This window comes from Gymnoscopelus braueri, assembly GCF_963280865.1.
Source record: "Gymnoscopelus braueri genome assembly, chromosome: 4".
Classification (NCBI taxonomy): Eukaryota; Metazoa; Chordata; class Actinopteri; order Myctophiformes; family Myctophidae; genus Gymnoscopelus; species Gymnoscopelus braueri.
Genome location: NC_137605.1, coordinates 49,984,775 through 50,009,597, shown reverse-complemented (window position 1 = coordinate 50,009,597; position 24,823 = coordinate 49,984,775). Strand labels below are relative to the sequence as shown.

Sequence of the window (24,823 nt, the reverse complement as noted above, 5' to 3'; positions counted from 1 at the left end):
CTCTTCTCTCTCTCTCTCTCTCACCCGCTTTCACACTCAAATACACATGCACACTCACTCTACATTTTGATTTAAAAACAAATTGGGCACTTAAGAGCAAGGATCAAATGAACAGTGGCTGAACTAGGTCTACATCGACTGCAACTGACCCTCTCTCTCTCTCTCTCTCTCTCTCTCTCTCTCTCTCTCTCTCTCTCTCTCTCTCTCTCTCTCTCTCTCTCTCTCTCTTTGTTCTTTTTGCCACTTATTCGAACACTGGCCAGCATCCCTCCCTCCCTCCCTCCCTCCCTTGCTCTCTCCCCTCCCCTCCTAATCTCTCTCATACCCTCTCCTCTCACAGCTTCCCCTCTTTCTTCTCTCCCTCCATCCATCCGTCTCTCACGGGGCGGATCCTAAACTACCCCTCCGTCCGGCGTGTCGACGCGGCCCCGCGCCTCGCCGCGTTGAGGAGATGGAAAGCTGTGAGCGACACTTTTAATTTTCCACACGCCGCGTCAGTGTCTGCGCAGTGCCTCTCGGTGTGGGGTTAGTGCCGGCCCAGACAGGGAGCTGCGGAGCTGTCTGACACACTCAGCACCTTTCACAGCGGGAGTGTCACAGTCACTTTGTCAAGATTAAAAATGGTGGCCGGGCGGGCGGGCGAGCACACACACACAGTGGGAGACGGCGGCTATATGGACTCCTTTGGATGTCCACGTGCACGTCCTTCCAGGTTGCATGGATGAGTGGATGACGGACGGATGGATAAAGAGTTAGATATGGTGAATGATTGAAGGAACGGGTCCCTTACCTGTCACTCTCATCCCAGGATATGCAGGTCTGGTTGGTGGTGCCCTGACAGAGGGGGAAATGAAAAGAGCGATCAATAATAGGAAATAGTAAAACTGTAAAAAAAAATATTACTATTATAATGTTTCCTTTAGCTTTTTATTAATCGATGTACAAATAAACCTTACTATTAAAATAATAACACAATAACCCTTTTCTCCAAGCCCACAGCAATATGTGTCAGGGTGCTGTAATCGGTCCTGTCCATTTGTCTGTGGGTGTTTGTTTGTTAGTAACAAATAGCTTGAGAACAGACAGGCAGATTTTTGTGAAACTTGTTGTAGGCTGTTCCAAAAAGGTCAAAGGTCACAGTAACGAGACACAGAACAAGAGATGTTGGTGCGCGTGGGGTTTGCCTTGCACCCCCAGGTGCATTTGTTTAATTTTCTTTTTAAATACTGGGTGTGAGTAGGCCTACAGTAAATTCCCTAGCTGCTGCTTGCTTTGAGGGGTGAAGAAGCACTTACGTTGTACAGGTGAGAGAACTCAACTTCTATGGGAGCGGAGAGGGAGGCTGGCGTGGGCTTGATGGTCACAGACACAACCTTGGAGTTAAGCACCGTGCTGTTCCTGTGGAGACAGCGACAGATGCTCAATTTCATACCAACTTCTAAGCACTTTCAAATGAAAAACACCAAGTCTGGCGAGTCAATTCCCTTTCAAGGAGGCGTGTGGCATCTGAGGATTTGATCATCTCACCCAATCATAATTTTGAAGCTTGAGCTGTGTGACTAATTGGCTGGTAAATATTTTGACTGCAAACAGTGACATCAGAAACTGTAGACTGTGTGTCCAGAGACCACGGAATGTGAATGGAGATGAAAATAAAAAACACAACACTTCATTGCTCCCAATGCTCCACAATTTTCTTTCTAACTGACACCCCAATCTATTTATAGAAGCTAAACACTCTGAAACTTCACAACAAACATCCCCCCCCCCCCCCCGGACATGGTCTTACATCTGAGGCAGTAGCCTACACATTATTTTCCACCCATCTTGACTTTTATTTCCCTATAATATTTTGATGTGTCCACATTCTCCCCTCCCCCGTTTTAGTATGCATTGCAATATCTGGCTTTCATAGGTGCCATCAATCATACTGAATGAGGCCACATCAGGCCAAAAATAAATTGCAGCTGGAATCACTGACAATACCCTCAAAAACGTACAGGCGGCCAGACATGTTTCATAGCCCGCAGACAGTAGTTTGCTCCCCTGCTCCTCAGATACACACTGTATCGTGTATGCAACATCTCCCCTCGCCAAACTCAAAACGCAATCAGTCAACTTAAGCACTTGTGTCACCCAGTCTCTTGCCTCAAACTCATCCCATTTCCGCGAAGAACAAAATCAGATGCAGAGGCTGGAGGGAGGGAGGTGGGGGAGTACAGTGGGTGTCTGGGGCGGCTAACAAACAGGAATATTAAGAGGAGCCAAGCCATGTGGAGAGAGAGACAAAAGACGTAATTCACTTCTGCACAGAATGCATCCGTTTTCTAGAAACAAGCACGTGGGAGGAGTGGAGCGGGATTCTGCTTTGCTCTTCAGTGCTTCCTTACACATGTTCCCGTATCATTATGCAGTCAACATTACCATAATGGAGAGATCTTCACTGCAGGAATCAAAGCGACACGACCAAAACAAATAGATCACTGCATACAGAAGCACACATGTACAGTATGCCCGTAGTATGCACCCCCGATCACACATGCACCCACGCACCCATGAGCAAAACGCACGAATGGTGCAAACCCACGCGCTACAATCCCGCAATGCCACACATATTGTCAAAAAAACAAACACAGCTGCATAACAAAATGTATGTTAATCTTTCTGAAAACGACTGAATTCCTCCCTCCTCACATGAAATCCCCTTTCTCCCTCGAGGAGATCAAAGGCAACGCATGATGCTCGCGGAAACCCGCCACGCTGCCAGGGCTTGCTGTCACTTCTGTGTCAAATCCCTGTTTCAGTGTCGCCATGAATGTTTCAGTTGACAGCCAAAGAAAAAGTCTTGCAGGCATTGTATAGGCTGAGAGGGGGAGAGCCGTGCAGACCTTACCTCTGTAGAGACAGGATGCTGCCCAGGTTCCTGTAGAGGACGATGCCAGTCACAAACGTGGAGGCGTCGTCTAAATCTGTGACAGCACATGTACACACAGAAATGCACACACAGACACACACACACACACACAAAAACAAAGGAGACAGAGCAAAGGAGTGAGATCAAGGATGTCTGCGCTGATTGAGAGATACTGCACGGCGGGGGTGTGAGTTGTGAGCTGAGCATTGGTTCCAGTCGGTAGACTACACATTCTAACTGATGCGGGGGGACGGAATGCACAGACCGGCGGTCCATGCCAAGGCCCCCCAAATTGCCACAGCCTATAGCCTACGATAAAAGAAGGCAACACACCCCAACAGCTCTTTTGTTCTAAACACTTAAAGGGATAGTTGTTCACCCCCAAAATGGCTTTTTTCCAATCGATTAGTCACCCCATGGAGACTAATCGTGAATTCATGGATATCTTTTTCTTTTTTGTCGCATGCCAATAATTTGATGACCGGCAGCGGTTCCGGTAGGAGTCACAAAGAGTCTCCTTTGTGTCTCCTACCGGAACCGCTGCCTACCTTTCCGCTGGTCATCAAATTATTGGCTTGGAACTATCCCTTAAAGTTACTCTTTTCGCCATTTTGAAGCCTGTGTTCAATAGCGACAGTGGAGTGCGACAGAAAACCGTAGGAGAGAGAGATGGGGGGAGAGGAGGGGCGGGGGGTGTATGAAGCAAAGGGCCTCAGGTCAGATTTGAACCTGGGTCGGCTGCGGCAAGGACTGAGCCTTGATGGTTGTATGTGCTCTATATACACGAGGTGAGCCACCGGGGGCGCCTCCCAAGAGCTATTTTACACTGGAGCTGCTGGCCCACATGACTAGCCAACTATAAACGCTGTCCGTTCACACACGCACGCACATAGACATCCATGAGAATTATGCATGTACTGTATAGGCACACTTACTGTATTATACCACACATGCACGCAAACAAAATAACTTATGCAGACAGGCATGATGAACGACTGCACGCCTGTACATGTGCAAAAAACATACATACATTTATACGCGGAACGTGAGCTCGCATTCAAAGCACGCATGCTGCAAACCACTCATACGTAAACACATTAAAAGTTCAAAGCAAAACAAGCTAGTATCTGGTGCAAACTCAAACACACACACACACACACACACACACACACACACACACACACACACACACACACACACACACACACACACACACACACACACACACACACACACACACACACACACACACAAACACACCACACACACACACACACACACACACACACACATGCTGACACGCAAATGCACACAGCGCACAAATCCATAAACATACATGCACAAGTAAAGCCCTCTATACTGTTTGTGTGTCCCACGCAAAGACATTAAAGTTGAATGCATTCGAAACTTGCACTGTAACCAAATGCGTTGCTCATGCACTTTGCATTATATGCACATGGAGACACACGCACACACACACGCACGCACACACACACACACACACACACACACACACACACACACACACACACACACACACACACACACACACACACACACACACACACACACACACACACACACACACACACACACATTTATTATTATTACAAAAACATACATTAACCACTTCAGCCCTATTTAAACTTAAAGCTATGAAAATAGCAGGTCTACAAGCTCACAACACGTCGCGATACGACGTGTTCTGTGCTTGTAGATCTGCTATTTTCAAAAGATTTTTTAAATAAATGTTAGACATAATGATAACTTGTGAAACGGGACATTCTGCAAAATGAGTGCTTTTACTTTTGGTACTTTAAGTATATTTTGATGCCAATATACTTCTTCCACCACTGTTTTCACCCTGCTGCAGTCAGTGTCAGAGGCTCACAGCCCGGACCCCATCTGCCACGCCATCTGAAGCCATCCAGATCGCCCGTGCTCTGCCATGCTCTGTGGCAGCCTGGGAGCTCTCAGCGCCACGCAGGCGATATTGCCTCCAGGTTGCAGCTGAGCTCCCATGGGCATCGGTGGGGAACGGACCGAGACACGCATGATTTGGAGGAAAGTATGTCCTGCTCGTCAACTATTCCCACCCCTCCCACAATATCGTTGCTGTTGGGTGGAAACCTTGTATGTCGAAAAAACCATTACTTTTTAGTTAATGGAAAAAAAAGATCCTGTATTCCGATGAATCCGATGCAGTTATTATTTCATATAGTCACAAGTTCCTGTCAATACTTTTCATTAATAAAACCCGCTGACCTACAAGCAAGTTGCGATACGACGCGTTGTGAGCTTCTAGATCGTCAATCTTTTTGTTACTTTTGCACGTTGGACGACGAAGTACGGCATTCATTTACAGAAACAAACGTTAAAAGAATGAAATGAAATATATGGATACAAGATTTCCACCTGACAGCAACGACATGCTCAGCCAGATCGTGAATAGCAAAGCTAGAGAGAGAGACACTGAAGGGATTGTTCAATTTCATTTTCACTTAGATTTTTTTTTTTTTACTTTACTGCCTACACAGTGAATCAGGTTCACATATCTTTTTTTTTACACGTGTGTTCATGTATGTGCTCTTTTTTCCCCACATAAGCGTGTCTGACACTCGATGTCTCCCAGTGTTTGTCTGTTGCTACGGTGCATTTTTGTAATTGTGCGCATTACTTCACATCATATTCACCCCCAGAGTTTGTCTATCTGGTTTAATGCTGTGTTTGTTTGTTCGTTTGTCTGCTTGTCAGAATTTTTCCTCCTCAACTCGCCCGTGGGCAGGCAGGCGAGAGAGAGAGCCGCCGCCGCCGCCGCCACCTCGGTACGTTTGCTCATCATGCATGAGCTTCTACCTCACCGCTCCAAAAGGTCTCGCAGAGGGTGCCAGCGGCAAACCGTACATTATCAATCAGAGCAAACAGGCCGTCGGAGAGAGACACTTTGGCAACCTGCGAAGCTCATCCACGCTGCACATGTCAGGTGCGGAGGCATGACTGGCTGCTGATGTCGGCTGCCGCAGCCACGGAGACACATCTCCCAGCTGGGGAGGAAATTACCTCTAATTGCTCCTGATTGGCTCCTGTTGACTCCTGATTAGGAGTGACGGCCTCGTTAGCATGCGAACGGTGAAAAGGTCGCTAACGACCCAGATCCCGCCACCCCCCCCCTGGTGCCAAACAATCCTTTTTGGCTCTGAACAATGAAACCCTTCAGCTTCAGTTCTGTGGCACTCGGAGAGTTCCCACTCAACTCCAGCTAGAGTCAGCCTCGCACTCTATGTTGAGCAAATATAATGAGGGTCTGACTCATTACAATTAACTGGAGCTGTTTACTTAGTGTTTTCAAGGCGTTTGCAGTTGATAAATAGAAACTGCTGACAGTCAGTAATTAGTTCTGAGATGTTTAGAGAGTTAGTGAGTTGTTCACTATGCACTAAGCACTGTGTGCAGTTGGAAATTAGTTGGCAGTTCGCAATCCTAGCTGTTTACATATTTACTAAACTGCTCTTGGAGTAGTTACTGGATAGTTCTCAAGTTTTTTAGGGGTTTAACCATTGAAGCCCAATGTTATGCAGTAATGGTGTCAAGCCACGAAAATAACTGATCTTTAACCACATAATGTGTTGCGATGCGACGTGGTGTCAGCTTGTAGTTCATTTTTGAACCTTTATTTTTGCCTAAAATGACATGCCCAAAGGCCTGGACCCCTGGCATAGCGGTCAAGGCACCTAGGCTCCAAAGTAGCCTGGCAGTGCGCCGCGATATCGAGTCCCGATCCCGACGGCCTTTGCTGCATGTCACTCCCCATTTCCTGTCAGACTACTGTTCTATCAATAAAGGCTTAAAAGACACACAAAAATATGCCCAAAATAGGAACACCACTTTGAAAGTTCTTATTATCTTTCTTTACAACATTTGCAAACAATTTTCCGCATGTGTGTACAGTATATTTTCATGTGTTTTCCGTATGTGTGTACAGTATACTACATAAGGATGCACGGATATATGGGCCACATATCGGTATCGGCCGATATTTGCAGTTATCGGTCAATATCGGTATTGGCAAATAAAGTTGAAAGTACACAATATTTATCTGTGATGTGAAGTCCACATAACCAGCTCTGACAGTGTGATAAAACCTGGTTTCCGGAAAACGGTTCCAAAATGTGACGGAACCAATTCCGGTTTCCGAAATATTGGATCCGGGTTCGTCCGGTTCCTCCGGTTCCAGATCCCAACCCTTCAAACAGTGTCTACTAGGGTCCCTTGTTGTTGTATTTTCTTACCTGGCGTGCCAGTAGAGAGGACGTTCTTGGACACTGTGACCCTGTCCTCGGAGCTGCGGGCCCAGTCCACCATCCCCCTCCAGCCCTTCATGGGGAAGTTGATGTCAGCGTTACCTGCCACCGGCCGCTTGTGGATGCTCAGAACTATAACCCAGACAGAGAGACAGGACAGAAAGACACACAGACAGACAGACATACCCCATCAGCAGGTCAGATAATAGTGCTTCTCAAAGTGGGGTTCCGGAGAGACAAGTGGGGGGTCATTGCGGCGTTCCAGGGGGCATCAAAATCAAAATCTGTTTAAAATCCACGTTAAATAAATGTAATTGTTGTTGGTTTGTAGGATGTGCCCAAAAAAAGACAAGAGGGACTAGTACAGTAGTTAAACTTCATACATATTGGTCATTAGCATAGAAGTGGTATTACTGAACATTCTTTTGTTGTTGTTGTATTTTTTTCTCATGGCCAAAACACATTTGTACCCTCTCAAAGTTACATTAACCCTCAGGATTTTACTGTGACCCTTTTGAAACACACCTCACCTCTTCTCGTTTAGCTGCAATTACCTACGCTAGGAGGGAGATGGAGATGAGAACATGGTATGGCTGGCGGCTTTGTTTACAGTGAGCGAGGTGTGCGTGGGACTCAGGGGGGTCGGGTCAGTAGCCACGGGACAAATGTCGGTGGCGTGGGCGACTGCTTGGCTGCAAAACAGCGAGGTGGCGCCGCTATAAACAGGACCTCTCATCTGGCCCCGGTTCCCACACAAACTCCCTGGATGCTAACCGGCCCCCGATTCAATGGCTCTGGTGCTGCTGCGGTCTCTCCCGCCGTGTGGGTCACGGAGGGCAGCAGTGACTAGTTTGATGCTGGGAAATAGACTGCAGCCGACGGGACTCGGAATGTGGATTTAAGCTCCCACGAGACTTATAAACACACACACACACACACTTCCAGCTTTCTGAGAAAACCGATCCTGTACTGTGCTATATTTATCTCCCAATATCTAGAAACAGCAAAGTTAGGCCAAACATTACCTCACGCGCGCACGCACGCACGCACGCACGCACGCACGCACGCACGCACGCACGCACGCACGCACGCACGCACGCACGCACGCACGCACGCACGCACGCACGCACGCACGCACGCACATACACACACACATACACACATACACACATACACATACACATACACATACACATACACATACACATACACATACACATACACATACACATACACATACACATACACATACACATACACGCGCGCACCACACACACACACACGCGCGCGCGCGCGCACACACACACGCGCGCACCACACACACACACACACACACACACGTGCGTGCGGTCATATTTGGCCTATCTTTGCTGTCTCAAGATAGACATTGGGAGATAAATATAGCACGGATACAGGATCGGTTTTCTCTGAAAGTCGGAAGTCCCATGCGGCGCCGCCGGGCACTTCTCCAATAATCCAGCATTTATCTCCTGCCAGTGTCGATGTTTCGTTGTGTCTCTGAGCCGTTTTGAAGAAAATAGCTAGTTGCAGTATTGCACTGGAAAAAAAACTACAACAACAACAGCAATACTATATGTTGCCGTTTGTTTGAACACGGGGGTAGAATAATAGTCACTATCAGTGTTGCTATCCCCGCTGCCTGGGGGTAATGGCTGACCTAAGTTCTCTGTGACCTCGTACATGTCCTGGAAGTCCTTCATCCTCAGGCCGATGACATCTACAAAGTCTTCCAGCAGACGGAACAGCTCCTTGATGTTCGGCCCCAGCTGAGTGACAGAGATACAGAGGAGAGAGAGAGTACAGAGAGAGAGAGGGTTCACAGGCAAAGAGAGAGCGGGCGGGAGGGAGGGAGACAGACAGACGGACAGACAGACGGAGAGATGACAAGAGAGGGATAGAGACACAGACGGGGATGAACAGACAGAGACAGAAATAGACGAAGACAAAGACAAACAAACAGAGAGAGAGAGAGAGAGAAGGAGAGGTAGAAAATGATTAATTATTCACTTTGGCCAGACCAAACACACACATACATACATACATCAGTGAACACACACAGTCACACGCACACAAGTTCTTTTGTCATTTCTGGCAAATATTAGCGAACTGTCCCACGCTTCGACGTCCCCATTTCCGCTGCCATGTCACACTGCTGTGGGGTTTTGTCTTCCATCCCAACCAAGTCGTCAAATGGCAGACATTATCGTTTGATTTTTGCACATTTCTTCCAATATCGCTTTCATTGGAAATAACTGTTTACCATGTTGTACCACCGGCAATGTTTCACTGACGTTGCTCTGATGCCTGCATGTCTACGGCAGTGGTTCTCAAACTTTTTCATGGCAAGAACCCCCAAATTGACCCTTATTAGCGGACCCCCATTTGAAAAGAAAACCAGGGACCCCCATAAGAGAAGATTTTTACGGCTCTAGCAGTGATTTTCAACCATTTTAATTTCAAGGACCCCCAGTTTGACATGCATTACCCCCATTTAATGGTATTTATATCTCTGGGACCCCAATTTATATTGTAAAATCAATGTTAATTTAAAGTTACAGACCCGTATGGGTCTATTTGCTTCACTGTCCATCATTTAGCTGCGGACCCCCTGGAACTCCCTGACCAATGGTCTACGGTATATACTCTATTGTCAGCAATGGTGACGCACTCTTGTGAGAAAAGACTTGGATGATAAATAGTGCATTTATATAGGGCTTTTATCCAAATCGCTTTACTTGCTACTTTACTTTATTGTGCACTACATTCACCCATTCACACACACATTCACACACCGATGGCAGAGGAAACCATGCAAGGCACCAACCTGCTCATCGGGAGTAATTAGGGGTTCAGCTTCGACACTAACTCTGGGGGAGCCCAGGATCGAACTGGGAACTACCTGTCACTATACCCCTGAGCCACTGCCGCCTCTGATGTCTTCAGGTTGTCCGTCCCAAGAAGTCATAATATGCATTTTGGGGAGTGTTGCTTGTTGAGTGTGTTCAACTTAAACTGGAGGAGCTTGTAGTAAATAATGACTAAAGCAGGGGTTCCCAAACCTTCTCTTCTCCAGATCCAAAAGAGAAATGTTGTGTCTCACTGTCCGGGACCCAAACGTACCAACATACATTATGAATGAACAATTTAAGCCCTATTTCAAATGAGCAAGAATAGCTGATCTACAAGCTCACAACACGTCACATTGCAACACGTTGTGTGAGCTTGTAGATCGGCTATTTTAACGGGACGGTGTGACACTAACCAGCTGTGCTTCCTCCCATCTCTCCCTGTTTTCCTCCATCAGCAGGTTACTGACAGATTGGACAAAATTCTGTAAGGAAACACACACACACGCACGCACGCACGCACGCACGCACGCACGCACGCACGCACGCACGCACGCACGCACGCACGCACGCACGCACGCACGCACGCACGCACGCACGCACGCACGCACGCACGCACACACACACACACACACACACACACAAACACACACACACACACACACACACTTGATGAGAAAATAATGAAGTAGGAATTGATGCCATCCTAGAGTCAACAAGCAACAATTGCTTCATTTCCGACACACTGCTCGTTAAAATAAATACTTCATGCCTTTAGGCTACAGCTGTGTTTCTTATGAATATAATTCAAAATAGTTTTTGTTAATAAAGCTGCAGTACGTAAGTTTTATGTCCTACGCAGGATTCGAACTGGGGTCTCTGGGAACTTCTGTCGCTCTTCCAAGTGGAAATCCCCCGCTTTGCCATGGGAAATATTGCCCTCATGAGCTTCAGGCAGTACTACTTGTCAACCAGATGGTTTCCTAATTGACACCAGGGTCAAAATATCTCAATGGAATAAGAGTAACCTCCAGCCACTGCAGATGTGCTATAGTTGTATTGTGTTAACATACTCTGTCTACCATACAGATTGGTTAGAATAACATTTTAATCATTAAAATAAGTTCTGGATGGCAGATTCACGGTACAGTAATCCCCATAATATTGTCGCTGTCCAAAACTGTTACTTTCTAGGAAAGGTAAAAAAGAACCTAATATTTAGTCACAAGCTGTTCATACTTTTAATTGGTTCAATATTTATAAAACCCTCAGAGACACACTTAAACTACAAGCTCGCATTGGGCGTCACATCATGTGAGCTTGTAGATCAAGTAGTTGAAATATGCAGATACAAGGTTTCTGCCCCGACATGGCAACGATATTCAACCCTATATCAGACAGACCTTAATAAATAATTACTTTTCACTGTAAAGCTACTCCAACAGGCTAGCTTGTATACAGTACATGTATAGCTGGCCCTCTGCAAGCCACATTCATCCCACTCACCCTCATGTCTGTGCTGCTGGGGCTGTAGTAGGCCCTCCTAAAGATCTCCGTCATGTTCTTCAGTACGTCCACTATGGCCAGGAGGTCTCCGCTGTAGCTGGTCCCGTCGCTGGACGTCTCCCTCAGTTTGGTCATCACCTCGGAAACTCCGTCTCCCACAAGGCCACGCTGCGCCTTCGACAGGTGCTCCCGTGTCTGGGCAGAAAAAACAGGTTCTGTTATTCCAATTAGACACATACAGTACATTACAGTATGATCAGTTTGGCTGCAAGTCAGGTTTTGGTGATGATTTTCTTTAAAACCTTAAAAATAGTGACGTTCCCCTTCTACCTCAGATTTGAACCCGGTTTCCTGTGCAAGTGTGACATTTTTAATTGAGCTTTTAATAGAGCCTGCCTGCTCAGGGGATAAATTCAGATCCTGTGTCTAGGTGAGACATGACCTTTGACACGATCTAAATGTCTCAATAGAAGAGCAGGGAAAAAAGACTTACATAGTGCCGATTTAAAGTAAACTATGTTTACTATATTTTCAAGTGGGCTCTGATCCAGAAAAGTTTGGGAACATATGGATTAGATTAACCAGACATAAATTACGCAGTTTTAGGCTTCTACTCTGCTGTCCAACAGCAGATTGGGCCAGGGGATGGCAAAGAAAAAGCATCAATAAATCAGATACATTTGATAGATTTGATTAACCTGATAATGACACTGCAAGGTGAGGCGACACCTAACATCTCCATGCTCACCAGAGTTTGGATGCTACGGTAATCATTGGAGATGCATTTCATATAGGTGGGGTTCTCCCAGTAGGCGATGCCCTCGTCATCCAGGGTGCAACGGCGCAAAATGAGGCCTGTAATGCAGAAAGGTTACATGATGCAACATACTGTATACACCTGCAACATCCAAGACAGACATTCACTTTGACCTTCCTCAACAGCGTGGATAAAAACACAAACTAAAATCTGAAAAGAAAAAAAAAACAGGAATCTAAATAGTAGAATTGCAGAAGACCAGAACACTACACAACACAACACACATAGATTCTGCATTCATATGCAGATGTCTGTTTAGATTTAAGTACAGTCTATACATTTTATCGTTGCTGTCAGGCGATAACCTCGTATGTATTTCCAAAACTGTTACATTTCAGGAAATGTAAATGCAATGGATCCATGTTTAGTTATTATTACTCACAAGATATTGCTAATGCATATACATTAACCACATATTTGATAGCAAAAGTACTATTTAGCCCTATTTATTGACAAAAATTGCTGATCCACAAGCTCATAACGTGTCGCAATGTGACATGTTGTGAGCTTGTCAATCAGCTATTTCCACTACTTTTGAGTGACACTCTTGTACAATGAAGTATATGGTGGCATTGATTTACGAAAAAACTAACAAAAAAAACATCAAGTTGAAATATAGAGATATGAGGTTTCTGCCCGACCACGACAATATGTAGCCTGCAGGTTCAGCATCACTGATGTTTGTGGATTCATTGTAGCCTGACGTCTCCCACAGTAAGAAGCCATGGGGGGGCTCAGTGTGTTTTGAATGATTCCTGGGGGCAAAGCATGGATCACAGGCAGCAGACAGAACTGGGGGGTATGAGCTCACCCATAGCGTTGGGGGGGCAGCGCACCGCCGCGGTGTCACCAGCAGGAGTCATCTTCCACACCACGTTGGAGAAGTTGTCCTCCCCACAAATCTCATGCGGTTCTGCAGCATAATAATAAGGTCATACAAGTTGTTTTTAAACTTGAGAATATATAGTGAAGAGGACCTCTAGCTACAGACACTGTTTGTTCTTCATTTATGCATCCAGTTTTATTTGAATTTACCCATTAAGACCGGGAAGGCATCGGTGTCATTTTAGATTTGTTTGGCTATTCAAAAATAGCAGATATAAAAGCTCATAGCGTGGCACAGAGTGCCGCACGTTTGTTGCTACATTTAAGAATGAATGTGTAATTCCCATTCACTGACCTGGACATCTCTTTTCGTTGCAGCTTCGGACCTCCTCTCGATCCCCGGGACAGACCTGACCCCCAAAGAACGGCCCAAAGCAAACCCTCTGTCTCTGCTGCGTGCCCCCGCCACACGTCTTTGTACAGCCCACCCACGGCGTCCAAGGCTGCCACTTGCCATCCACTGACACACACACAAACACACACACACACACACACACACACACACACACACACACACACACACACACACACACACACACACACACACACACACACACACACACACACACACACACACACACACACACATTCTGTAAGACAGGGGTATACAGGGTATAACAGAGGGGCCGGGACCCCTAGGGGGTCCTCAGAGTTACCATAGGGGGTCCGCCAAATCTTTGTGTGATGGAGGACATTGGCCGAAAATAGCTGATCTACAAGCTCACAACGCCTCGTGCTGCGAGGCGTTGTGAGCTTGTAGATCGGCTATTTTCGGAGAGTTGGTGTAGGGGGAAAAAGAGCTGACCAAGTACAGAGCCTATGGTCAAGTTGACTAAATATTGAGTGTTTAAAAGGTCTGAAAATACACATTAGCATGAATCCAACACATTAATATTAAAGTTAATGTGTGTCAAACAATTCTATAAAGCTATCTATGAAATCTATGAAAACGTGTATGTGGTGGGGGTCCCTGCTCCATCTCTTTCTCAGCTAAGGGGTCCTTGGCCTGAAAAACGTCGAATACCCCTGTAAGTCATAAGGGCCATTCTCACCAGCACTATAACTATAACTACATCTAGATCGTTCACTGCTGCCTTGTTATAGTTGTGCGCTGAACTCTGCCATACTACACTTGAATTAAAATGATTTTTAAAGCGATCTTTACAGTTATAGTTATAGTGCTTGGTGTGAACGAGCGATCGTAATAGAACTAAATGGACCCTTAGTTCTATGGACCCTTACAGGTCCATTTGGTTCCATTTGTAAAACTCTCTCAGTTCAATTAACACAGCACATTTTAACACATTAACATGTGTTAATTCAACATTGTGTACATTTTTACATTCTCAAGAGTAAAAGATGACACTCAGAATCAGTATAAAAGGCATTTATACGTTAACATGACAAAGCACTCCTCTCTCTCTCTCTCTCCTCTATTGCGGTCACTCCTCCTGTCAAGCGTACCAGGACAGTCTCCGAGGAAGCAGTCCATCGTCTCCTCCCAGGGCCCCCCGCACTCCTCCCCGCCGTAGGAGGGCCCGTTGCACTCCCGCGTTCTCTTCATGGTGCCGTTGGAGCAGGACGCCGAGCACGAGCTCCAGCTGGACCACAGGTTCCACACGCCGTCCACTGTGAGAGCAGGCCACGGAAGACGAGATCAACACAGCACAAGATAAGTCTTTATTAATCAGGAAACTATAGACGGGAGGGCTCGGAAGTCCAAATAATGGTGTGATGAAGGTGTTCTCAACAAAAGAAGGAGAAAAAAAAGATCAAAGGCAGTCTCCTGGCAAAAAAGTTTCATGGTGAAACAAGACTGTCTAAAAGTCACATATTGACTTTTTGGGAATATACGATTTACGATTCTGTCTCGGGATATGAGTCCGCTCAAGCGGACTTCGCAACGTTCGGCACGGCGACTCGCTTGTCTAAGCTCGCTCGGCGGTGCCTCCCGTGGTGCAAGTCCGCTTGAGACAGCGTTTTGTTGTCGGACCGTCAAAAACGCTGAGAACTGGCCTTCCGCATTCCTGGAGTGCGTAAGTCCCCAAAAGTCTTATTTACCTTCAAGTCACATGTTGACGTTTGGTCAATAAGTCACAATATGACTTTTGGGGGTGAGACATATTAAAACAAGAGTTGGGTTACACACCCCGAAGAAGGCTTTTTGTGCCACTACTGTATATATGCGTGGGTTGTAACCCACCTTTGATTTAAATGCTTTTCAACAGTTTTTTTTTTGCCAGAGGAGTGCCTTAGAACTTTATTATTTTTCTTAAGACTGTATTCATCCTGGAGGGGGGAATGTGATTGCTGTCATAGACCAAAAGAATAACAGCAGGGAGAAATAAAGGCTTCAACCAAACTTGTCTTCCTCAGGCAAATAGAAATTTCCATGAAGATCTGAGTTACTGTCATTGTCGTGACACGGATGGCAAGAGCTTCAGTAACAAAAGACACCAAGAGAGCAGTACAGGCCTGGATGATTGACCACTACAGTCCGGTGGCTCTTATGCTGTATGCGGGCATTTTCCAGCCATGGTTTGGGTACACTTGTCCCCTTGAGGGAAGGGTCACTGCAATATAATACAAAGTTCTTCTTTGTAAAAAGGAAAATGCCGCCCACAGCATAACAGAGCCCCTCACTGCCAGGGTCAAGTATTGACTCAAGTTTACTTTAGTTGTTTATTTGGCCGGGTAGAGTGTATGTACATTAATGAACACTAAAACATGATTATATCACAGGAGGAGTTTATGCACTGCAACCCGACTATAACATCCCTCTCGAAGTAATTGTTGATGGACTGTTTCTTTCTGGGAGTCTGATCACGTCTTGCATTGGCATTCTCAGTCACCTGAGAAAGAGTTGATCTTCAGTTTTCTTCCCTATACACAGCGCGCTGCACCACAGTCATTGGATGTGTGCTTTTCAACCACAATTTCCAAACCTATTCACTGATCTCTGTCCCTGATCTCTTTATAACTGAAGCTCCTGCCATCTGTGCCCCAATAATGAACCCTCCTCCATCACTTAGATCATTTTTTCCTCTTCGCGCATCGATCCAAAATCAAGGTCAACTGGGCCTGCTCAGCATTTCTATACACGCCACAGATCATAATACAATGTTAATTGCTCAATTGTATCATGCAGTACAACTGTATGTATGGCAGCATTTGCCATTTGTTAGGTTTCGCCTCTCGTTTATTCAGGTTTTTCCTTTGTGGGGGGGTTGCTCCCCTGTCCTGTTCAGCAAGGAGATAGCATTGCTTCTAAGCAAGGAGTGTTTTCCTTACCTGGGCAGACGGCGATGTTACAGAACTTGGTCTGCTTCTCGGGCCCCACGCAGGGGTCCCCCCCGAACTGAGGGGGCTTGCAGCTGCGCGTGCGGTCCCTGTAACCCCGGCCACAGGTCGACGAGCACAAGCTCCAGGGTGACCATTCGTCCCAAGCGCCGTGCACTGCAATCAGAGCGGCTAGGGTATGATTTATAGAGGGAAAGACGCAGACGCCCCCTTACAACTCACACATCACGCACACGCACACACACACACACACACACACACACACACACACACACACACACACACACACACACACACACACACACACACACACACGCAGAGCGAAAACTCCACAGCACTAGCATACATGACCAGATAATCACGATACAAACCTATGAGACAGAGGATCATGTTCTCAGCGATCGTTTACTGCGTCGATGGGCTCAGCAGGTTTTACAGGGATCATCGGTGTCAATCCAGTCCTGCGGTACTGTTTTCTGTCTGTGAGGTGCGAGTCGTCTCCCTACCTCCCTACCTGCTTACCTGCCTGCCTGCCGGCCTGAATGCAGAAGGAGCCTGAGCACATTGTGAAGTCTGGTCATTATATTCAGGGCTCCTCCTGATCTATAGTCAAAGCCCTCTCTGTAAGCTGGGGGCTTAAAGGGCTTGATATACCTCGATGCACACCGTGTCACGCACACAAAAATAGCAGATCTACAAGTTCACAAGCTTGTGGATTTGCTATTTTCATTGCGCGACACACCGGTGCGCAACTAAGCGTAAATCTGGCTTCAGGGCGTGGGACTGCAGATCAGCTCAGAGAACCAGGCAGAAAGGTGGAAGTGCAAAGACCCTGAGGGGAGCAGCCAGGGGGTCTTTGTATGGGTGAGGCAATGGGCCAAGAGAGGGCTGGACAAGAGCAGGTAGGTCGGGACACGGCAGAATGGGGCCCGGGGGGGGGTGGGGGGGCGGGGGGGAAGGGGGGGGGGGGTTGAGCTCGGCTGGACGGGCTTACCTGGACAAACAGCAGAGTTGTTGCAGGGCCTCTGCTCGCGTAGCGGGCCACTGCACTGGGTGCTGTAGGACGAGGAGACACAGAAACGTGTGCGACTCTGCCAGCCCTCCCCACAGGTGGCCGAGCACACGCTCCACGCCGACCACTCCTCGCCCGAGGCTGAGTCTACTGGGGAGGAGGATGGGTGGAAGGATGGGTGGGAAGGGGAGGAGGAGAGGGAGGAAGGAGGGAGGGAGGAAGGAGGAGGAAGAGGAGAGGGCCGAAACTAATTAGCATGCAGGACGCAGCCTCCTTTGGGCCAAAACAACGGAAAGGGTAAGTGGCATGGACGAAAAGAGGGGGGGAGATTCTGTGCTGCCATTCTTTCTCCGATTTTAGAAGGGGTGGGGGTGGTGGGGTGGGGGGAGGGTTGGGGGGGTTGTGTGTGTGGTGGGAGGGGGGTGAGCGCTGTGATTCCATATCCTCATGCATTGACTTCCTGGTGGAAGCGAATGCCGCTGACATCGTCGTGAGGATATGTCAATCGTGTCTCTCTCTCTCTCTCCGACGGCCATGATTGCCCAGCATTTGAGGATAGAACCCGCTCGGTTGAGCCGACCAATAGGGGGAAGGTTTTGGGCAGTCATGGCTGTCCACTGGGGGGGTGGGGGGGTGGGCGGGGGTGTTGCGGGAAGAGGGGCACTGAACAGGGCGTGAGGAACCGATCCGCTAAGTATTTATTTACCCAGAGGCATTCACAAAGAGGAGGGGAGGACTCCGTTTTGACATCATCATAGTGTAAACAGACAGGGCAACAATCTCTTGTTATGACGTCACAAAATGTCACCATGTTTAAGTCAGGGTCCATGTTGGAATTAGTCCATCGGCGGCTGTGGCACCGCACCGTTTTTTGGGAGATTTTGATGGATGTGTCACACAGGTCTATACTGGGAAAGCCTGATCTATACTTTAACCAGTTAAACCCCAGCACACCCCGTATTGTGGGGAAAGCGTTTACAGGAAAATAGCTTACAACGCGTCGCGCTGCGACACGTCGATCGGCTATTTTCAGGGAAAGCTTTCCCCACAATAACAGAAAACTGAAAATACACTAGCATAGATCCCTGAGGGATCTCCGCTCAACCATATGGGGTTTAAGAGGTTAAGTGCGGCGGTGTTGTGCACCGGAAAGTAGCAGATTCTAGCAAGTTCACGACACTTTGCGTGAGTTTATTGTTCAGCTATTTTGCGGTGCACAGGACGCAACCAAGTATAAATCACGCATGAGAGTATGGTCAAAAGTGGAGATACTACGTGTGTGTGTGGTGTGTGTGTGTGTGTGTGTGTGTGTGTGTGTGTGTGTGTGTGTGTGTGTGTGTGTGTGTGTGTGTGTGTGTGTGTGTGTGTGTGTGTGTGTGTGTGTGTGTGTGTGTGTGTGTGTGTGTGTGTGTGTGTGTGTGTGTGTGGGTGTGTGTGTGTGTGTGTGTGTGTGTGCATGTGTGTGTGGTGGGCACCCAAGCTGCCGTTAAAGTGACTGATGCATGATGGGATCCCGCTGCGTCCCGTTGTCTTACCTGTCTGTGAGGTCTGCTGTCCGCCACGCGTCTTGTCTATGTCATCGCGCTTGCGGCCATCCACCGAGCGAAGCGATTGGCTGCGAGAGAGATGACGACCTTTGCCTAAAGGGGGTGGGGCAAGGCCAGCAGGGGGGAGGGGTTAGAACCTTATAGCTCGTGTTGAGGTGAGGTGGGTTTTATAGAATCCGGGGCAACAAGCGCGACGTGATGGGTCACCCAGAACAGCATCAGCCAAACTTGGGAACTTTTTTTTATATCTGTGTGTGTGTGTGTGTGTGTGTGTGTGTGTGTGTGTGTGTGTGTGTGTGTGTGTGTGTGTGTGTGTGTGTGTGTGTGTGTGTGTGTTGCACTGTATTCATCTCTGTGTTTTCAACGCAAACCTATACTAATGCTTATCTGAACGTGAAAACCTTCAGATGGCTGTACTGGCAAGATCAACGAGAGAAAAAAAAGAAATACAATTAACATTTTACTTTGAGGACAATTTGCCGTTTGGGGCATTTTTCAGGCAGAACAGCGGCTTGTGCTGCTGCTGCACACAACAGAACACACAAAGCTACAAATCAATGAAATAAACTCTACAGGTGGTTCTGCAGTCAATATTAATGTTGCTTTCAATTTAGGAGCAGTCCTCAGACGCAGGGTTTCTTTTCTTAGCCATGTCTGTTATTTTGCCATTTTTCAGCAGACATGGCGTGAGGCGCGGTGGCATGCGTGGCCTTGACAACAGCCATGACTTCATTACGGTTTCATCGATCAAAAGTCCCCTTTCCAACATGCACTCCTTAAGTCAAAGCATTGACTTATAGATGAGTGAGACATCGAGTGGATGAGAGAAGACACACAATCCGTGGAAAAAGCAAAACAAAGAGGTAAGAAATAATGCAAACACACACACGCGCACACGCACACGCACACACACACACACACACACACACACACACACACACACACACACACACACACACACACATACAAACTTAAAGGCATACTATAACTTTGCCCTGTGTTTACATAACAAAACAATAAATATTGTTTTAATCGATGATTTCCATCTATACCAGCCGTTATCGGCCCCTGGAGTATAGTGTGGTGGTGTTTACCTGCAGAAGCACGTATTTTGTACGCTGTTTGTTTTGGTAGATGCCGGGGATGTTTTCCGGCTACCCAAAACAAACGGTGAAAACACCAAAATACAGCGAGAGGGCAATGTGTTTCTGCAGGTAAACACCGCCACACTACTCCAGTGGCTGATGACTGCTGGTGTGTATTTATTGTTTTGTTATCTAACAACAGGGCAAAGTTACGTACTATGCCTTTAAACAGTTGCGAGTAAACACATACAAAATAGGCAACATTGAGCACACGAACAAACACGCACAGCTCACGACTCTGAGAGTGCACAAATGCAACCAAATGGTCCATTTGGTTCCATTTGTGGAGCTACTGGCTATGAACGTTGCGTGTATGTAGGCAGTGGTGGAAAGTAACTAAGCACATGTACTCAAGTACTGTACTTAAGTAAAATGTTGAGGTATTTTTTTACTTTACTTGAGTATTTACAAATTGCAATACTTTTACTTCTATTCCACTACATCTCAGAGGCAAATATTGTACTTTTACTCCAATACAATTATTTCAAAACTTTAGTCACAAGTTACTTTATAGATTTTGATTATTATTACAAAACATACATTAACCACTTCAGCCTTATATACATTTCAGCCATTTGAAAAAAGCAGATCTACAAGCTCACAATAAGTTGCGATGTGACACATTGTGAGCTTGTAGATCTGCTATTTCAAAGGATTTTTATACCATTGAAAAGTTGAAATGGGAGTACTTTTACGTTTGGTACTTTAAATACATTTTGATGCCAAAACTTTTGTACTTTCACTCTGTTACTTGTAACAGAGTAAAAGTATTTCTACTTTGCAGTATTGATACTTTTACTTAAGTAAAAAAATGTAGTACTTTTTCCACCACTGTATGTAGACAGCTCACCCGTGGCCGTGCAGGGCTGGGGGTTGCAGGGACGTCCCTCGTCCAACACGCCCTCGCACAGGTACGAATCCTCCGGAGGTGAGCGGCATGTACGCGTGCGCGTCTGGACTCCGCCTTCACACTCGCTGCTGCACTCCGCCCACTCACCCCACACACTCCACCCACCTGCAAGAGAGACACATACACACATTCAGTGTTTGAGTATTGTTTTTAGTTTTTTTGGATACTTATGACTCTCACTCACACTACATTTCAAAGATAAATTTGTACTTTTGACTCCACTACATTAACTCTTTGCCTGCCACTGACAAGGGAACTCATCAGATTCTGCCAAGGCGCAGCCTGCCACTGACGAGTTCTGACGAGTTTTGTGTTTTCAGTGGTTTTCCACCAGATGGTGCTGTTCGCTACCCTATGAATGATGCTTTCACTGCCAGATGACGACAGACCCGGAATTGACGTCATTTGAAAAAATAAAAGCTTGTTTACTTCCTGTTTATGTCCGGGAAAATGGCTATATCTCCGTTCCTCTGGCTTTATGGCAAAAAAAAGAAGGCACATTCAACTGGCCAGTGGCCACAGCTATGCAACAGATTACCGTGAGCGGATAAGATTTTTTGCAGACTCCCGAGACCCCCGTGCGTGTAATGAGGCGATCGCCATGAGGACAGCGATCACGGAAAATATTCCTTGATTTTTCAAAGGTACAGTAAAATCACTCCTTTTCGGTGGCAGTGGGGTGACACTATTACACTATTACTCTGGCAGTTAAAGAGTTAAAGAGGTGGTGCCATGGTTTTGCACTTCTTCTGTTTTTCATGTGTCTATGAGGTTGATAGAACTTCATTAAGCCCCCTGGTGGTGTTTTTTTGGTGTTTTATGTCTTCTCCGACTATTTTGAGTTTCTACCTCGAGGCTGAAACCTTGAGGGTCAAACGTGCCAATAGAGAAACAGCGCTTTAGTGACATAGTAAAAACATACCCTCCCCCTCATTATCATAATACAACAGGTGTGGGCATGAGGAGGAGGAGGGACTAGGACAGGTGGGTGGTGCTAAGGTGGTGGAGGAGGTGCTAAGGTGAGAACCAGGTATACTTAATGAACTGGAGGCGTGTCCACATAAAAACATAATTTTAACAATTTCTGTACACTTTTTTGAAAGAAATCTTCCTCCTAGTATAACCATAATACCTGATGATTATGTTTTAGGGGGGGGGGGGGATCACTGAAAATCACGGCACCCCGTCTTTAAAGAAAAAGTACATTATGAATATCCGGTAACCAATTATGCTGTATTTGAAATATAGAGAAGCTAGCCGATTCAAAATAGCCAATCTACAGTACAAGCTAACAACGCCGCGACACGTTGTGAGCTCGTACTGTAGTTCGGCTATTTTCAATATTATTGATATATTTTTTTAAATGCTGGAAAACGAAACTCAACAATGCATTGCCATTAAAAATAAAAAGTGCTTTGTAATTTGTAGTTTTGAAACTTTCAACTTTCACTCGTACAGTCGAGTAACATTTGACCGGGAGTATCTATACTTTGACTCAAGTACTGTAGGCCTACTGGGGTATTGAGTATTTGTGTAACCAACACTGCAACACATTAAAGACGCAATCCTCCATCTGCCTTTCGGTGTGCTTAAGCCGCAATAATAATGAAAACAAAGACATCAAGCGCTAAATAATGTAAACAAAAACATGTTCACCCCCCACTAATGCCATCCCACCCCTATTAAAAGAGAGATGTGAGTCTACAACATCAGAGTTTTTTTTTTTTTTATCCGCCGCACAAGCCTTTTAAAAACAGAGGTGTGATGGATGCCGATGTCGTCCGTGCAAATCCCTGTCCGGCCATTTGGGCTTTAATGTGCTACCATTACGATGGGAGGCGATATGAGGGGGGTGAATGGCTTTATCTCCCCTCTTCGCTGTGTGTGTGTGTCCTGTTTGTGTGTGTGTGTCCTGTGTGTGTCCTGTGTGTGTGTGTGTGTGTGTGTGTGTGTGTGTGTGTGTGTGTGTGTGTGTGTGTGTGTGTGTGTGTGTGTGTGTGTGTGTGTGTGTGTGTGTGTGTGTGTGTGTGTGTGTGTGTGTGTGTCCTGTGTGTGTGCTCATGAAAGTTTAATGGCACACAGACAGATGCCTCTCAGGCCCCGCGGGCAACAACAAATATGTATTAATCTGCATGAATAGAACATGAAGCTTGGCCGACATCCACACACACATTTTTAATTACTCCACGAATCAATTTCCTTCATGTGGGGGTGGGGGGGTGGGGGGCTTCAAAGCAGTCAAAAACGAGGGAGAGATAGCGACGGCACACGCTTACACATGTCGTCTCTGTTGGGGTGGAAACCTCATATGTCCCTGTTACTTTTCACCATTCGAATAAAAAAATAGCAAAAGTTGCAGATCTACAAGCTCAAAATGTGTCGCTTCGCGCCGCGTTTCGAGACGCGTTTCAAGACGCGCTTCGAGCTTACAGATCTGCTACTTTTGACTCTTTTGTGTGACGCTGTAGTATGATCAAGTAGGGCAGCGGTTCTCAACCAGTGGTCCTTGAGGGGGTTCCAGGTGGTCCCCAGCTAAATGATGGAGAGTTGTTAACCAAATGGACCCTTATAGATCTTTAACTCTTGAGAGTGTAAAATGAAATCAAATGGTTTCATTTTAGGCTCTCAAGAGTTAAATTATTGTTAAACTTCTGCAATACTTAATTAAATAATTGTTATTTTGATCAAGATTATCTCTTCTATGGTACCAACCTCAATACAGCATGGAATTGTGGACAAAATCGTATCCAACGATTACAAAATATTCTATTGGGTATTGTATTGGGTCTGAGAGTCAAAATCTCATCAAATGGTGGTTCCGTGCTTCAAATGCCGAATAAATAATGGACCTTGATATGAAAAGGGTTGAAAACCACTTAAGTAGGTCGTTAATTTACGAAAAAACACAAAAAGTTTTTATTTTCAGAATATGGAGATAAGAGGTTTTTGTCCGACAGCAACGATAATATGTACATGTGACCATATGGACACAGACACACACACACACACACACACACACACACACACACACACACACACACACACACACACACACACACACACACACACACACACACACACACACACACACACAATTCGTAATGAGGGTCCTCGGTACAGCAATGCAATCTCAGCATATGTCAGGATGATGAGTTCCCTCCATGTCCCGTGGATAGGAGGAGACACATTCCAATGGAGGAAGTCTAAATCTGCAAATGATTTCCTTTTGCGTTCGAAATGAAATTAGCAGGCACCAGTGATCACAGTCAATATCCTTGTTGTCAGCTAACTGGTCAACTGTGGCCAGATTGTTTACTCACGGCTGAAGAAATTGGATTTGCCCGTTTCTGCGACCATGATCGCTCCTGTCAACCGATCGCACATGCAGAGGCAGTAATCGACCACAATATTCAATTGGAGAAAAAAGAAAAGAAAAAAAGAAAAATGAATGTCTTTGCTAATATGGTACTTCCACTGAACAACCTGTGCGGCGGGGATGTTGCAAGTGGGCCTCCAAATAATTGTCCAAACACTAACATTGTATTGATAATATAACATTAATATATGAACGTAATAGTTTACTACGCTAGTTAAAGGAGTAGTTCACCCAAAAAAGTAC

At 46.2% G+C, this 24,823-nt stretch overlaps 1 protein-coding gene across 1 annotated transcript in view; it reads right to left on the bottom strand.

Annotated features, from left to right (window-relative positions):
- Positions 1–24,823, bottom strand: part of adgrb1a (adhesion G protein-coupled receptor B1a) — a gene marked incomplete at its 5' end in the record, with an annotated part of 103,075 nt that overhangs the window by 32,286 nt on the left and 45,966 nt on the right. The window contains 15 exon segments of the mRNA XM_080425945.1: positions 791–834; positions 1,296–1,398; positions 2,894–2,969; positions 7,204–7,347; positions 8,894–9,002; positions 10,499–10,567; positions 11,589–11,783; positions 12,337–12,443; positions 13,217–13,318; positions 13,586–13,750; positions 14,755–14,919; positions 16,582–16,746; positions 17,585–17,752; positions 19,138–19,242; positions 21,145–21,309. Of these exon segments, the coding sequence (XP_080282071.1) occupies positions 791–834; positions 1,296–1,398; positions 2,894–2,969; positions 7,204–7,347; positions 8,894–9,002; positions 10,499–10,567; positions 11,589–11,783; positions 12,337–12,443; positions 13,217–13,318; positions 13,586–13,750; positions 14,755–14,919; positions 16,582–16,746; positions 17,585–17,752; positions 19,138–19,242; positions 21,145–21,309 (1,882 nt within the window).